The following is a 17,250-nucleotide window of genomic DNA, read 5'->3' as shown; positions in this document are numbered from 1 at the left end:
TTGAGAGGGGGGCGTGGGGTAGCCTTGTGGTTAAAGCGTTCACTCGTTACGTCGAAGACCTGGGTTCGATTCCTCACATGGGTACAATGTGTGATCCCATTGCTGGTGTCTCCCGCCGTGATATTGCTGGTTTTTTGCTTAAAGCAGCGTAACAACCATACTCTCAATCACTCAACCATTCCGTGGGTTTGGGATACCATAGAATGTTTTCTTGGACAATCTGTATCACACCCTTTGCCTTAACTCACTAGTGAGTGCATGATTTTCTTGAATGGCTCAGTAACCAATGACGGTGACAATGTCATGAATATAGATATAGATATGGCTAAGTATCAGCATATCGATAAAATTATTCTAACTGTAACGTATTGGTCCACGAACAGATTCCTGTTGCAATGCAAACGTCAGTTCACTTCTATTTGAAATCCCTCAATCAATAATTACTAGTGGTGTTCAGTGAGACATGATGTGAAGAATGACAGCGCTTCATCAGCAACGCATCATAAAACCCGTCTGGGTCAGTAAATCCATTTCAATGCTGGAGGAACCTCGTTTTGAGCCGGCGACTGATTTTCTATTGAAGTGAGGGTTGGCAAGAGTACACCTTGCCACTGTTTAAGTGACCAAGTTGGACAATGATCGAGACTACAAGATTTTGTGCGACTCTTTGCGAAACGTTCATCAGCATTTATGTAATCAAACCATGTCAAGTTGGTCGTAGCTGACATTGCCGGCTGAACCAACCAGCTGCTTTTGGCACCATTTAGTCCATTGATGAACTCTGGTCGCGGATGTTTTGTGTCTTTTTGTCAAGTTTCAGTCACCTATATACTGTCTTGACAGTTATTCTTAAGTTTGTTTTTCCGTATGAATACCTGAATTTTTTTCAATCAATCTTGACGTAAACTGCTTCCCTAGTAAGTTTATAAATAATATCGTTTGTTTACACCATCCGATGGCGGTAACCAAGTGTTGATCAATAAAATCAAATCGTTCTGCTGAGACGACAAAAGCATCAATTTGCACTACGATTCATAATCCGAGTTGGAGAAGACGTCATTGAAACTAGAAGGCATCTCATGACTGCGGGTACATATATGCGCGTTGTTCAGAGTTATCTAAGGAATGTTTGCCAGTTTTTAAAGAAACTCGTTATCCCAAATGGAGGGTGTTGTGGTGTTATATATAACATTAGCCCTTATTGTTAACATTATCAATGGGAAAATACCACCACCGAACGTATGTGGTTCTTTTTACCATCATAGACCAGAGTTTGATAACAAACTTCTCAGCAATGGATTGCTTGAGATCTTGTACCCTGGGTTGGGGTTCAAGTGGACAGACTGCTTCACCAAGTGTTTTTACCACTCCAAGTGCAACGTGGTTCTGCTGAACAGAAACAATAATCACTGCAAACTGTTTGACAACAACGACAAGGACCTTTCTAATGCTAGTCCGGATCCAGGCTCTCAGTACTGGGCAGGTAAGCATGAGATCAAAGGGGTCGCTTAACGATAGTCATGGAATCATACAAAAAAATGCTCGACGATCTAGAGTAACACATGGGCTAAATAAGCCACAATGAAATTCACTTTCTGCAGTCGTCAGCAGGACAACATCTTATTAAGTTCAAATTGTATGTGCTTTTGTTTTTGCAAAGCCTACAGCCAAAACCGTTTTTGAAATGTCCACAGGAAGACGGTGTAAGTGGGTGATTAGGTTAACACACAACATCGGCAACAGTTTAGCGGAAGGTAAATTTTAAAACTATCAAAATCTTGTCCATGACGGACAGTTAAAATCTAAATAACACATATACTTTGTCATACCAAAAATATATACCGACATTAATTAAAAAGGTTTATCATATGCATATCATATATGCAAGAACCAAATTTTCACAGTATTGAACTTGATTCTTTTCTAAGATTTCAAAAGTTCAAGCAAATCATTTGAGTATTTTGAGATTCCACATGGTATTTATACCACTTTTCTCATATATTTGTGATCCCATTTGGTAGAAGGCTGTCCAATCAACTTTGGGCCATATTTGAATAACTGACTAAGGGTTTTATTGTGAACAGTAGAGAAATCATCTTTACAAAAGAGAACATCTTGAAAGAACAATGCATGAATTCATTCAATTTGTGGAGCAGTATGATACTATATATTTGAAACCTAGAAACAGTGTTCGAAATACCTGCCTGCCCGACCGTCCGAGACGGGTTGATTTCAACTCGGGCTGCCAGATTTCTAAATCCCCCTGCCCGACGGTCGGGTTATATTTCATATGTGAAAATATTCTAAATATTTCCCGATGATAAGCATTAATTCACATGTAAAGATGAATGATAAAATGTAACCAAAAAGAAACCCCGTTAGCTTATCCTGAGAAACATATGATTATAGTGGGCAGGCAGGTTTTGGTCAGGGGTGGTAAGTATTTCAGCTAGCCAGTCCTGTGGTCTGGCTGAATTTTTGGGGAGTTCATACCCTGCTAGAAATGAAGCCCACATTGCATGACAGCAAATGCATTGAACTTGGTTCCCATAAATAAAAGCGACAAATCTATTTCCATATTCATCCGAAATCTCTTCCAAAAGAAGAGTCGATTGTACGATTCCGACTTTATCAAGAGCATATGTTTATGAATTTCTATCAAATAGGGATGATACCAGATGTTCCTGTCCGACCGGTGGTACCCGGCACAAAGACATGAGAAGTCAAGTCAATTGTTCACAGTAATCTACAAAAACACTGAGTTACGGAACATGCACTTACTTTTCCTGTCAGGTTATTTCAAAGTTATTTTTGGCTTTATTCAGAAAGAATGGACGCATATATTTTTTAAAAAAAGAAGAAGACGTAATCAGACTGAACCCGTATCAGAGTGGACATCTTATCTTTGTACATTGTTATCATTTATTCTCGATGGCTTTTTTCTCTTGCATATATTTACTTAAATGGCTTCATGTAATACAGTTTAAATATTACATCGTATATTAGTAGTCATTGCTGCTAAATGGTGTGACACTGTGATATTTGAAGAGAATATAAATCCAATCATGTAAATCACGAGCTAGTCTGTATATAGTTTCACTGACAAGCATCCATTCTATTCAGCATTTGTTGATGGAAATCATTACCATTGGCAAGCAAATAACCAAATGTACACAAACACACTGAAAACGTCAAATCTTGTCAAAGCCCATCTGGTGACACCAATCAAGTAAAGTCAAGTTTATTCTCATAAATCACAACATGTAATACAGAGAGGATATGCATGCATAATACAAATATACAGTCATAGATATATTCAGTGAGAATGCGTAGATAGATACAATAATAGTATATGATATACACTCTTCAAAAAAAGAAACGCACAGGTAGTTTGTAGTTCATTGAACCTGACTACACAAAAAGACCGGTATATAAATTGGATCTGTGTTGGAACATGTTGGTGGCCCGATATTCGTCAAAACGCACCCATTGTCGATTTGCAATGTCTTAAGCGGCATTGTTTTCACACTTGTTGAAAAATTTCATGGAGGAAAACGTTAAAGCAAAATGCACGTGCAAGTTATGGCATTCGTAACTCGTGGTAGTGGCTACAAAGAGGCAAGCATAAGCCAATAATTTGTCATTCAGTTGTCAACATTTTTCAAGTTCGAAAATGCCGAGACTCAGCGCTGCCGATCGGAACATCGCCATAGAACGTATCCAAAGAGTGGAATCTTCTGTTGCACGCCACTTCCATGTCCCCACAGCACCATTTACCGCCTTTGTACCCGATACACACAGTTCAAGTTCACTGCAGACCGACCGAGAAACGGCCGACCAGAGTTACCACCACTGCACAGGATCGCTACGTTCGATTGTTCCACCTACGTCACCGCAATGCGACAGCTACGGAGACTGCAGGACGCATCCCTGGTTTGAGGAGGATATCGGACAAGACTGTCAGGAACCATCTTCGCGAGGCTGGACTCCGACCCAGAAGACCAGTTATCGTACCTGCTTTGCAACAGATTCATCGACAGCGACGCTTGTTTTGGTGCCATGCATTACAGCCTTGGAATTCGACAATTTCGGTGACGGTAGTGTCATGGTGTGGGAGGCCATACCCTACACCGCGAAATCTGACTTGTTGTGGTTCAGGGAAATTTGACAGCAAATCGCAACATGAATTAAATTCTTCAACCTCACCTTCTTCCAATCATTGACCGGCAGAGGGAGCTGTTTCCACAGGACAACGATCCACCGCACACAGCTCGTATCACGATAAACTGCCTTCATAATGCCAACATCAACGGCTTGCCCTGGCCGTCGAGATCTCCAGATCTCAACCCAATCGAACACCTCTTGTATGAACTCGATCGACGCGTACATCAACGTCAGAACACGCCGCAGACACACCCACAACTGACCAACGCGTTACAGGCAGAATGGCGCAGAATTCCGCAGGAAAGAAATCGTACACTTATTCAGTCAGTGCAGGGGAGATGCAGAGCCGTGATTGATGCCCGGGGCGGTCACAACGACAACATGTGACTATCGAGCTCCAAAATGTCCTATTTGTACTTATGATATTAAATTAAATATATCGACTTTATTATGTACAAAAAAATTACTAAAAATCTACCTCTGCGTTTCTTTTTTGGGGGGAGAGTGTATGCACAGTATGTGTGAGCATATAGAGATATGCAAACATATACAAGTAACATTATTTATACAATTTCATTGATGAATTGATATACTTGGACAATTTTATAAGGATAGGCTTATATTGTATAGAGTAGACATTCGTGATATATGTATATGTTTCAAGTGAAGGATATTCGCAAGAGTAGTTTGGAAGATATCGATTTCTGAGGACATTTACGTTAGGGCAATGTAACATGAAATGTAACGCATCATCTATTCAAAGATTACATAATGTACAGATTCTATGTTTTCTAATTACACTGTACCATCGACCAGTTTCTATTAGGAGATGATGCTTACCTAATCTATATCAATGAATACACAATGCCATTTAGAAAGTGGTCAAATGTAACTAATGTTACATTTGGGATAACACTTTCTTAGTAACATTAGTTACATTTGACCACTTTCTAAATGGCATTGTGTATTCATAGCTTTCGGCCATGGGAGCCGTGCCAATTTACACTTGTCAGGGGGGTACTCAAAGTACGTGATCTAGACTACCAGTTGTCGGACTTTCATTTTGTGGAAGGCTCGGTGGCTGAGTGGGTTAGATCGCTGACTTTGTGTGCTGGAGATTAGGTGCCTCACCCTGGCAGGTGTGGGTTCGAATCCCGCACGGGACTCAACCCCAAAAATTACTAGAATCTGTACTTTACTAAGAAAGTGTTATCCCAAATATAACATTAGTTAATCTATATCAAGTTATACATAATCTTGGATTTACAGACAGTGATAATAGGTATGGTTCAAAGATATGTAACTGCTTATACACAGAACAATCAAAACCTTTGAAGATGAGTTCATCTCTCGTCTCCACCAGAACAATGGAGTTTTCTTTGGTCTTCACTTTAACAGCATTAAGCAGCTACAGTAGTTTTAAAAGTAATTGCCTGTTAAAGACCTTAATATGTTTGTCAACTTGAATGTTCAGTGGAGCATGTTAGACCGAACAATTCTTAATTATACCCTTAATAATGAAGGTAACTGTACCCTTGATAATGAAAAAGGTAATAGGCGTGAACTTCCCGTCATTCCCGCTTCATACTTAGTGGGATAAGGGTTTGCAGTTGTAAAATAATCTTTCTTATCTGTCTGTCCCATGATGAACTGCCCTCAGTGCCCTGCAGTTCTCCAACCATCCGTGCCGCCAAGCCTGCCCCCACAATGAGCCATATGGTTACTGATGATGACGTATTGTTTATTAAGAGGTGTCACACATGGTGTACAAAGGAGATACATATATACATACACACAGTTTGTTTGTTTATTTATTTATATCAAGTTAGAAGTAATTTAAGATTCCCCTCTCAGATTACTTTATTTAATTTCGACATGACGTGCTATTTTACTTCTTGTTTGAACGTCTATTTTTTCTGTTTTGCTCTTATTTTCTATCCAGCATGAGGTTATATTGTATCATTTTTACTGGTTTTATATTATGCAATGTGTTGTGTTCACCAGTTATGAAAATCAGTTTTGGTGTGTCTTTTTACCAAGGTGTTCATGCAGCCATTATTCCTGTCATCTTGATTAACTGTTTTGAAATATTTATTTAAATGTATTTATCACCATTGGATGTTTATTTGAGAATCTGATAATTGTTGGGATAAACTTCTCCAAATAACACTGTCGTCCTCATCACTATGTTGTGATGTTCGATAGAATATGGAGGACTGGACGACCCTCAAGTATACCTTTAATAATGAAAAAGGTAATTATACCCTTAGTAATGAAAAAGATAATTATAAAGTAACAAAGTCATCGATATTTAGAATTCTTTGGTTATTTAGGGGCCCTTAGAACTTATCATACATTAAGAGATCGATATAGGTGTCTGTGCAGAAGAAAGAAGGATCAATACGAAGGAAATCAGAGTAATAGTGTATTCTAAAAATCTAACGAAATGTAGTAATATGACGACATCGTCAATATCTTCCTCACAATGGGCTGAATATTTCAAACACGTGTTGAACTGACATACCAGAATATGACGATTTAATGGATGCAGCTGATACTTTTATTTCAAACCATTCTGAAGATGCTTGTGATAAATGTATGAACGATCGATATATAGAAATTCTAAATGCTAACACTAGCAGTGAAGTAGAAATTGCCATTAGTTGTTTAAAACATATAAAGCTGCTGTTCTCATACTATTCCATATTTGACTGTCATATTTAAGCACATTATGAACACTGGGGGTTATCCAGACGAGTGGACAATGGGCTTTATTCAACCATTACACAAGAAAGGCTTTAAAAATGAAGCAAATAATTATAGAGGAATAAGTTTATGGATGTGTTTGGAAAATTGTTTATGTCAATTATTAATCAACAACTGCAGTTATTTACCGATATCAGCAATGTAATACCTGAAGCACAGGCAGGATTCAGGAGCAGGTACAGTACAATGGACAATATATTTACCTTGGTAACCTCCCAAAACCCCTACATCCCATTTCCCCAACAGCTTAAGACAACAAAGTTCACGGTCCATAGCACTGCTAATCCCTAGTCTGTTACCTATTTCATACAATGGAACAACCCAAGAAACACGAATAGATTGAGAAAAAATATTTAATTACGATTACGATATTATTCAAAATTCATAATACATTATAATAAAATGTTCATTTTTCAAAATTCATAATACATTATAACAAAATATTCATTTTTCAAAATTCATAATACATTATAATAAATTTCATCTCAAATGTTCAATTCACTCTTTATCCCAGCCTAAGGAGGTGGCCAAGCGCATCTAGAAACTACATTGGGGATTTCACCTCTCTATTCAACTCGTCCTTCAGGCGGCAGAGACGGTTCTCCACCTCTCTGGACACTCTCTTCCTGCCCCTTGGAGCTGCTCCAAAGTCGAGCTGTAAAATCTTAGCTCGTTCTGCCTGTTCCACCTTCCTGACTACCTCCACAAATCGGTAGATGTCGGGATGTCGGATGAGTCGGTTATGAAAGCCTTCCAGGTTGTTGTTCGTCCTGGGACCTGTTGTACCGTGATGGTTCCACGGTGGTAAGGGGAATCGTGCTCCGTGGTCGACCCAGGTAGTGACGATGTAGTCGTTGAAGGCGACAGTTCTTGGTACATCTGGTGTGTTGTCCATTGCGTCAACCCACGTGTCCTGGATCTTAGTTCTTGGGGAGTAGGGGTAGGCCAGCTGCTCTTCTTATCCACTTGCTGACTTCAGGATCTTCTCGATACGCGACAGCTAGTCCCAGATCCTGGACCTTCCTCCATATCGCCTGGCAGTAATGGAAGAAACATCCCTTCACATCGGCAGCAGGAAACACGACTTGGACAGCACGAATAGTGGTCTGTTTAGTCGTTGTAGAGGGTGTGCATCGGGGTTGACTCTTCTCTCGCTCTCTTCCTCAGGGTGCTCATAAACCGGACCTTCTGGCTATCCTCAGGGGCATGGTTATGCTCTGTAGCATTCCTCATCACGGTTCCTACTGTCGTGAGTCTTCCTCTACACGTGGACTTGACACACTTCCAGTGTACGCAAGTCAGTCTCTCGACGTTCTTAGTGTGAAGATAACCATCAAATAGGACTTGGGGCTTTCCTCTCTGTGACATAACAAACTCAACATTGTGAAGACCAGCCATGTTGATGTCATGTTAGTACTTACTTACTTACTTACTTACTTACTTACTTACTTACTTACTTACTTTGGAGATTTAACGTGCGCTTTCCGACTGATGCGTATTTCGCACACGAGTCATGTTAGTCACTTTGAAGTACCTATATAAACCAAGCCATCTCAACTGTAAATCGTCTCATCTCAGATTCTCAGTGTAATGATTGTTTCTTCCTATTGTTATTTTTGTAAGTTCTAAAATTGTCTTCTCATCATACAGGCATCTTTCATTACACTTACATTAATATTTTTTTTTAAACTTTCCTTTAAGTCCCCTTATCCCCTAGAGCTCTACCCCTTTCATTTCTCCTACCTGTACTCCAGACCTTAATCTCTCCTTTAGGTGAGTTCATAATGCCGGACAGGTAAATGCCGCGTGTTGTTTTAACTAATTGTAGGGGAATTGGGTTGTAGGGGAAATGGGATGTTGGGGTTTTGGGAGATAACCTTTACCTTACAATATTTCATTGAAAAATATCTCTCAAAGTGCAGAGGACGTTTCTACTGCCTTTTTTAGACTTTCGGAAAGCTTTTGACTCTATGAATAGAAAAATATTATGGTATTCTGTTATGAAGAAGGGTATCCATGGAAAGCTTTTGACAGTGCTACAAGATATGTATACAAAAATAAAGTGTGCCGTAAAAGCTTCTAGGAGCTCAGTCACAGAATATTTTAGTTCATTGAGTGGGGTAAGACAAGGGTGTATGGTTAACCCCTTTCGTTTTACTATGTTTATTTTAGAACCACAGAATGATCTCGAACAATCTAATCTTATATAGAATGTCGGTCAAGAATATTTGGAAATTCTTCTTTTACTATGTGCTGATGATCTGTGCCTATTGGATGATACTGTGATAGGACTTCAACGTAAAATGTCTGTCAGGGTTATTGCAAATCCTGGGGTTTGGAAGTAAATTTGGATAAAACAGAAATAATAAATTTTAGAAGAGGAGGTTACTTACGAAAGACAGAGAAGTGGTACTGGAAAGGTTATCAAAACCACAAGTTATTACAATTACCTTGGAGTCACATTTTCAAGTAGATTATCTTGGACTAAAGGAGTGGAAACGTTGGTTGCTCGGGGAAATAAGGTGTCGCTTGTTCTCAAAAAGTTATATTTTAAATTTCCAAACATACCCTCTAATATTCCTTTTAAGTTATTGGATGTTAAAATAAAACCTATAATATTATATGGTGCTTAAATATGGGGTTTCCATATGTATCAATCTATTGCATCATTTGATGCTAGTTTTTGTAAATTTGTATTGGGTGTTTGTAAACATGTATCAATTTCTGCAATTTTGCTTGAGTGTCAAAGAAACAATTTGTCTGTTGATTATCATATAAATTGTATTAAATTTTGGTGTAACCAAAGACACTCTTATCAATGTTACCAATTCATGAAAAGACTGGATGAAAGTGGTGGAACAACGTTGGCTACTCATGTTAAACATCTTTTTATATGTATGGATTTGGTGATGTATGGAATGCACAGTGTGTGTCGGATGTAAAATATTTTGTTTCAATGTTTAAGCAACGACGTATAGATTGTAACTGGCAGACTCTTCACGTTTCCTGTATTTGATTCTGGGAAATTGCGATATTATTCCAAGTTTAAAATTACTTTCTGTACTGAATATTATATCACTGCGTTCAGGAGTAGAGATATAAGACGATATTTATGCTTATTAGGGTTAAGTGAGTTACCATTAAGATGTAATACAGAAAGACGAGATGGATTTGATTATTCCTTAAGAATTTGTAAACATTGTAATACTGGTGAAATAGATGATAAATTACATTTCCTGTTTAGCTGCCCTGCATGTAATGATTTACGAAGTAATCATTTATGTTTGTTACAATCTGAATATGAAAATGAACGTATTTACACTAATTTGATGAACACAAGAAATAACACATGGTTGAAGAAGCTTTTAACATTTATCAAGAAAAGTATATATTCTGAACAATAATATTACTGTTACTTGTCACAATGTTAATCTATCTTTCAAATTTATATGTACTTGGGCCTCTGGCATTATTACTGTGAATGAACCAATCAAAACGGCACGTTTTAGTTTTTTAGAAAATGCAAAAGAATGAAAAACACGTACTGCTTGGGCACATGCAATAAGGGTATGTAAATGATACGGACGGCATGTCAGACACTCACACGGACAAAACAAACCACCAACGAAATGCCACGACTGACACCCGAACCACGCGAGCGGGCCCTGGGTATGATACAGGTGGGAGCCACACATGCCCACATTGCTAGAACTTTTGGTTGCCCCTGTGTTGCCGGGCAGACATAAGACATGCAAAGAACAGGCAGACCCAGGGTAACGCCGTCCAAGGAAGACCGGTACTTTGCATCTCTGGAATCGATTCCAGACAGTGACGTCATCAGCGACGAATGCCGTGAGACATATGGTTATTCGAGAGACAATGGCCAGGAGACTGAGGGCTCAGGGAATTAGGCCTTACAGACCTTACTAGTTCTACAACAGCTTCCACGTGGTGCCTTTTATCAACATGACAATGCCAGATCTCATACAGCTCGAAGCGTACAGAATGTCCTTGCAGCCAACGTCAACGTGTTACCGTGGCCTGCCGCTCCCCAGACATGTCCCCGACAGAACACATCTGCCAACCAACAAGAACTGATCCTGGCCCTCCAAGAAGAATGGCGATGTATCATGAATGGCGTCATCAGAGACTTTTTTCTGAGAGTATTTGTTTTATCTTGTAACAGGGGTGGTCATACACGCCATTAATGTGACGTGTCATTTAACCTGAGCGGTTTTTAATGTGTGTGTCCATAGTCCATTATGTTGAAATCTTGTTCTACCCCAACTTAATTCGGGCAACTGTCAATGCCAATATCGGATGCTGTATGACTTAAATGTTGATTTCGTTGAGATTTTGATCTTTTCAATACATTTTACTTCATGCATCTACCTTTTGTGAATTTTTTTAAACTAAAGTGGTTTAAAACTATGAAAAAGTTTCTTTTGTCGCCAGTCAAAGTCAAAGTTGTTGCCATGGAAACTCGAAAACATTTTCTTCTCGAAAAACCCAATCTATCGAAAGGTACCAGGTCACCATTAGACCAAACAGTTCATATGACTTTATTGCAAAGGTTATAGATGAAGGTAAGGAAGATAGAGCTGTATTTAGTTACATAAGTAAAGTTTTTGATAAAGTTTGGCACAAAGGAATAATTTAAAAGCTACAGCATGGTATCTGTGGAAATTTATTGAGATGGTTTGATAGTTACTTAGAAAATCGATATCAAAAGGTAGTTATAATGGCTATAGCTCAGATCCAAAAGCTGTCTTAACAGGTGTGCCACAGGGCTCGATTTTGGGACCATAATTGTTTATTATCTATATCAATGAGCTTTTAGCAATATTCCAGCAATATCACGGCGGGGGTTACCAGACTATATCAATGCCATTGTTCAAGGAATAAATAGTAATATTAGAATCTTTGCTGATGACACATCGTTGTATGTGATCATAGAAGATCCTGGTACAGCTGCTCGTAATTTCGATAATGACTTGGACAGAATTTCAGAATGAGCTGCTAGATGGAAAGTTAATTCAGTCCCGAAAAAACTGAATCTTTTCAATTTACCCGTAAAGTAAACCCTAGTCGGAAACCTAACATATATATGAATGGTACAGAAAGCAAAGATGTATAAAGCCATAAGCACCTAGGTATTACTTTACAAAGTAATTGTACATGGAAAATGCACATTGATGATATTGCAAGGAAATGCTGTCCTCTGGTTAATTGTTTAAGAAGTTATAAATATCGTCTATCCCGAACTACCTTAGAAACTATGTACAAATTATTTATTTTACCAATTTTGGATTATTGTTGTCATATTTGGGACAACTGTACAAATGAACAAGCTAATTTATTGGAAACATTATATGCCAGATGTGGCACAAGCTAATTTATTGGAAAAATTATATGCCAGATCTGGCACTGTCCGGGGTACGAGTCATCAGAAGATTTACAATGAAACAAATTTATTGTAAGTCATTAAAAGACAGAAGATACAATTCAAAATTGGGCAGAGACCGTTACACATTTAAGAATTTGCTTCACGTAAGGGGAGATAATGGTTTACACTGGGATTTAAATTATGGAAACATGTTATGTCAAATTATTCACAGTCGCCTCAGGCTTGGCTGAAGCGATCTTAACGCAGATCAGTATGATATATTATTTTTTGGATAAAAAAACTTATCCCTGTGGATATCATAACGAAGATGCTTTCCACTTCTTTTTTTGTGTGTACAAATTACTATGTTTTTCGAAATGAAATGTATTTTTACCAACATGGTTATTCTTTACAAACAGTGCTATGCGGAAGTTTGTATTTGAGTAAGGAAGAGCAAATCAAAACATTAGATTCTATTCAAAACTTCTATACACATCTAGCTTAGCATGTACAATTCATGTATTACATCTAAGCTTCATTGGTGGATTTATTGTATAATGTCTTATGTGTAATGGAGCGGTATTAACATAAGCGCTTCGCTTGTTTACCAATCCAGTTTCGTAAAAAATAAATATGTTTAAACCACATATCTATGTGCCAAATTTGTACGGTTTTGAAGTTCTGCTCTGGGACTGCAAGCTTCTATAGTAGTAGTAGTAGTAGTAGTAGTAGTAGTAGTAGTAGTAGTAGTAGTAGTAGTAGTAGTAGTAGTAGATACACTTAGGAGATAAACATACTGCGTTTTCAATGTAGCGCTGGGGTACCAGCAGATATAACCGTTTCAAATTGAATTTGGAATCGAACGCGAAGCGTGATGTTTCAAACGTTTAATTTAGCGTTAAATTTATACTCGTGTTCGTGTCATACTATGTTTTCGACATTCGCGTCATGAAAATAGTATGACATGAACACTCATATAATATCCTCTTTATATGATATTCAATGTCCATTGCCAGCTGACTGCGAGTTCTACAAAGTACCCAACGCAGATGTGTCGACAGCGACTGGATGTTCCAGCATAGCGACGCCTGTAACTGACCCAAACTCCATCAACAGCGTGTGTTATACAGGAGGAAGCTGGCGCACCAGGACGATGTGTGGGCAGACTCTGTGGGTAGAGCCGGTACGTTTTTGTTTGCTGTTTAACGCCGTAATCAGCAATACTCCAGCTATGACGGCGGCCTGTACATAAGTTTGGACCAGACAGTGTGAGCAAGTATGCCGTCAGAGTATTTTGACAGGCAATCAACCGTACCTTACTACAGTAAACTACGTTTATAACGAACACGCTTATAACGAACTGACGGATACAACGAACTGTTTTTTGGTCCGTCCATTTGCTGTATATATGCTGTAAATATGCTTATAACGAACTACGGTTATAACGAACTAAATTTAGTGGCCCCTTTGAGTTCGTTATAACCGTAGTTTACTGTACGATACTGTAACTTATATATTTTGTATTCTAATCCACAATCACCGGACGGTGCGCACAAACATGTAAGACTACGGTAATAATTGTAGCTGTATTAAATCTATTCCAGTCCCCCAATCGCGATCAAACTGTCACACCCAGACAAGTTAAGCATTAAATATATGTAACTTCCAGCGATTTGATAGTCTGATGGAAACATGTACTGGGATTTTTATTTGAGCGACAATATGTTTTAGTTATTTCTTCAAGTTTTACATACCTTTTTACAGAAAGGATGAGTGATATATTTGCGGCCTGCATCACATTATCTTTCAGAACATCAACTATACCCAGTGAATGATTGTTGTTGTTTAACCTCAAGACAAATTATATTTTCAAGCATAATCTGGAAAAATGTTTTTCACCCTAAACACACCAGAATACAATATGAATATGAACATGATTGGCAACAACGCCGACAATAATACTATCTTCGGAATATTCCTGACGGATTTAGTCAACGGTAAAGCAATGGCACTGAAATGAACATGAACGAAATAGGGCCAGTTAAGTTTACAGAAACATGGGGGATCATAAAGAAAGAGTCATTCTTCAAAAGGACATGCATCATTTTATCAATTAACAATAGCTCTTTGCAGTGACAGCTCTGACTTTCATTCTCAGACACAAACAGTTTTCAAGATACCATCTCCATTGGTAACTGGTGTCACCATTGAAGTCATTGGATCCCGACTTGTAGAGACGCCGTAAGTACATGGGTTAACATACATCTATAGCTCGGAAAAATATTTCTGTGAACTAATTTGTGTGTGATAAATACGTATATCTTGCAACCGCCATCGGATCTTCACAATGGTAATCTACGTGTAAGCAGGTTAAGCTGCGACGTTCAATCAAGTTATGACACCGTGACGGAGTCTACTGTAATGCTATACTATTTCTCTTGTCTGTGTTTATGCACCTTCACAGCTTTTTCACGTTCCCATGACTTTTGACAATCTCAACGTTCCATATTATAGGATCTACCTCATGTTAAAAGATCCTAGTCAAAGGAAGGTGGCTAGTTTGCTGTGGACGGACGTAAACTGGGGGGGCTTCTCTATCTATATAGATGAAGAGGAACAAACTGGTGATGGTGGGCCTTTCTCAATAGCCAGCCAAGAGGAATTCACCTTGGTTGTCACTATCACCAGCACCAAATTCGAGGTAGATAAAATCCTTACTTACATTATGATTCCCTTAAGAACAGTATGATACAACCCTCCAAGCTCACGAAGTGGGCACGAGTGACCCAGTCGGGTAAGACGCCGCAATTTGCTGTGCAGAGTTGTGTCCCTTGGTCACGCCAGACATTTATGATTGTGGGCTCGCATCCGGTTCGCCCCGTCTATGTTTCTAGGTGTGTCAGCACCATATCCGTGCTCTTGGGTTTCACCAAAGTGGTAAACGTTTGAGACCTGCATCACCTCGGGCTTTCTGACGCTCTCTGATATACCTGAAATACAGTTAAGAGCGACGTTAAACCAAACTGACTAGCTCATGAAACAGAATCTAGATTACCCCAATACTGTTCATGATGACTTTGAGGTTTCTTTGGTGAGAGAAAGTCGCAGGACTCAAGTATCAATACACAGGCACGATTAATAACTCATTAAAGTTTGCATGGCAATAGGCGCACGTGTCTTGTACTAGTTAGGGGAATAGGCATGGGTGGCCCAGTCGTCTAAAGCGCTGTGGTTGCGTTTCTTAGCCATGCCAAAAGCCTATGATCGTGGGTTCGATTCCGGTCCGATTATATTTCTAAGTTTGCCTGCATCATATCGTGTATTTAACCCCCCAGCCCCCCCCCCCCCCCCCAGCCACACCCACACCCACCCACCCAGCCCCACCGAACGGACACCCATCATATCGTGGATTTAACCCCCCAGCCCCCCCCCCCCCCCCCCACACACACACACACATTAAGCTGACACGCCGTTATATATACTGTTCAAAGCGGCCTTAAACCAAACCCACACACTCACACACTCACAGTGACCAGTGTATATGTGTTTATGTTTGTTTCAACAGGGAGTGCTGAACGGCGTCAGTTACTACAGTGGTGATAGACTCCTTCCCCTGGAAACCTACACATCGCTTCATTCAGACGGCTACCACTATGTCAGGAAAATACACATTATGTACCCTTAATATGGTACAGCAAATGGTCGGTTGTTTGGTTTGTTGTTTAAGGCCGCACTCAGCAATATTCCAGCAATATGATGGCAGTCTGTAAATAATCGAGTCTCGGGCAGAAAATCCAGTGATCAATTTCACGTGCATCGATGGACGTAATTCGGATACGATGACATGCATTAACCAAGTCAGCGAACCTGACCACCCGATCCCGTTAGTCGCCTCTTTCGACAAGCATAGTCGGCTTTTACGGCAAGCATGGGTTGCTGAAGACCTGTTCTAACCCGGATCTTCACGAGTAAAGTTAATCTTGAGCAAAGCTCAGATCTGTCTTGTATCCCAAGCAAATAAGGCAATATTTTCAGTTAATAATTACCAAACGAAATTGTTTACATTAGTTGTCCAGATCTATTTATGATAACACCTATTCTATGTAATGGTTCTGATATTTGGGGCACCACCCATTGTAATACATATTCCACCCCGGATCTTGGTCGAATATCGGTAACGCTCGGTTTTCTGGACTATTTGAATAATACTTGTCAAATGCGTCGTTCATTTCGCCGTTCATAACAAATTAAATTGTCGTTGGATTTTCTTCGTCTTATCTATCCAGTCGGGAACGGAGTGGCTAAATCATCTATGACGCCGAAATTGACTCTGCATGACAGAGAGTTGTGTCCCTTTGTTGTACCAGGATCAGTTGTTCCCGAATACCGATTCGTACTGATTATGAATCCTTCGACCGGAAATTTGGCTATTCCTATAATGCTCATGCCTGTACTTTTGTGTGGGTCGGAGATTTGGGGCTTTGGTGAAACAAACCATTTAGAAAAGATTCAATCGTACGCCTGTAAAATATTTTCAAAGGTACAGATGCCAGCTTCAACTAATTCACTGCTTGGTGAATGTGGTAGAGACCTTGTTAAGATTTTTGCAGTCATTTGTAGTGTGAAATACTAGTTACATTTACTTCATATGTCTGAATGTCGTTTAACAAAGAAATGTTTAAACATGTTGTATGATTTCAGCTGAGCTGTCACAAATTAGAAATTAAGCGTGGCCAGCAGTTTAGTATACTGCTGAAATGAAGAAAATTAAAGGTATGTAACTCTGATAATATTGAAAACGAAGACCGCATTTTGCTAATATGTTCAGCCTTTGTTCACCTGAAACAAATGTACCTCAAATCAAAATACTATATACCCAAATATGCAGAAGTTTGACTTAAGTCTAAATATAATTAGCAACACAGCAAAGTTTG

General features: G+C 39.1%; 2 protein-coding genes across 2 annotated transcripts; one reads left to right on the top strand and one right to left on the bottom strand.

Annotated features, from left to right (window-relative positions):
* The first annotated feature begins 1,161 nt into the window (after positions 1–1,161).
* On the top strand, positions 1,162–16,001 carry LOC139465509 (uncharacterized). The gene is made up of 5 exons (XM_071247231.1): positions 1,162–1,483; positions 13,333–13,499; positions 14,475–14,557; positions 14,831–15,017; positions 15,882–16,001. The coding sequence occupies exons 1-5, from the start codon at positions 1,162–1,164 to the stop codon at positions 15,999–16,001; spliced, it is 879 nt and encodes a 292-aa protein (XP_071103332.1).
* Positions 7,475–8,328, bottom strand: LOC139465975 (uncharacterized). The gene is made up of 2 exons (XM_071247995.1): positions 8,132–8,328; positions 7,475–7,781 (listed from the first exon to the last, which is right to left on the bottom strand). Exons 1-2 carry the CDS (start codon positions 8,326–8,328, stop codon positions 7,475–7,477), a joined length of 504 nt encoding a protein of 167 aa, XP_071104096.1.
* Positions 16,002–17,250: the final 1,249 nt, after the last annotated feature.

The sequence above is a fragment of the Haliotis cracherodii genome, unplaced genomic scaffold (genome assembly GCF_022045235.1).
Source record: "Haliotis cracherodii isolate W230 unplaced genomic scaffold, xgHalCrac1.p SCAF_18, whole genome shotgun sequence".
NCBI classification, from domain to species: Eukaryota; Metazoa; Mollusca; class Gastropoda; order Lepetellida; family Haliotidae; genus Haliotis; species Haliotis cracherodii.
Note: the sequence above shows the minus strand (reverse complement) of the source record. Positions and strands in the feature narration are given on the sequence as shown.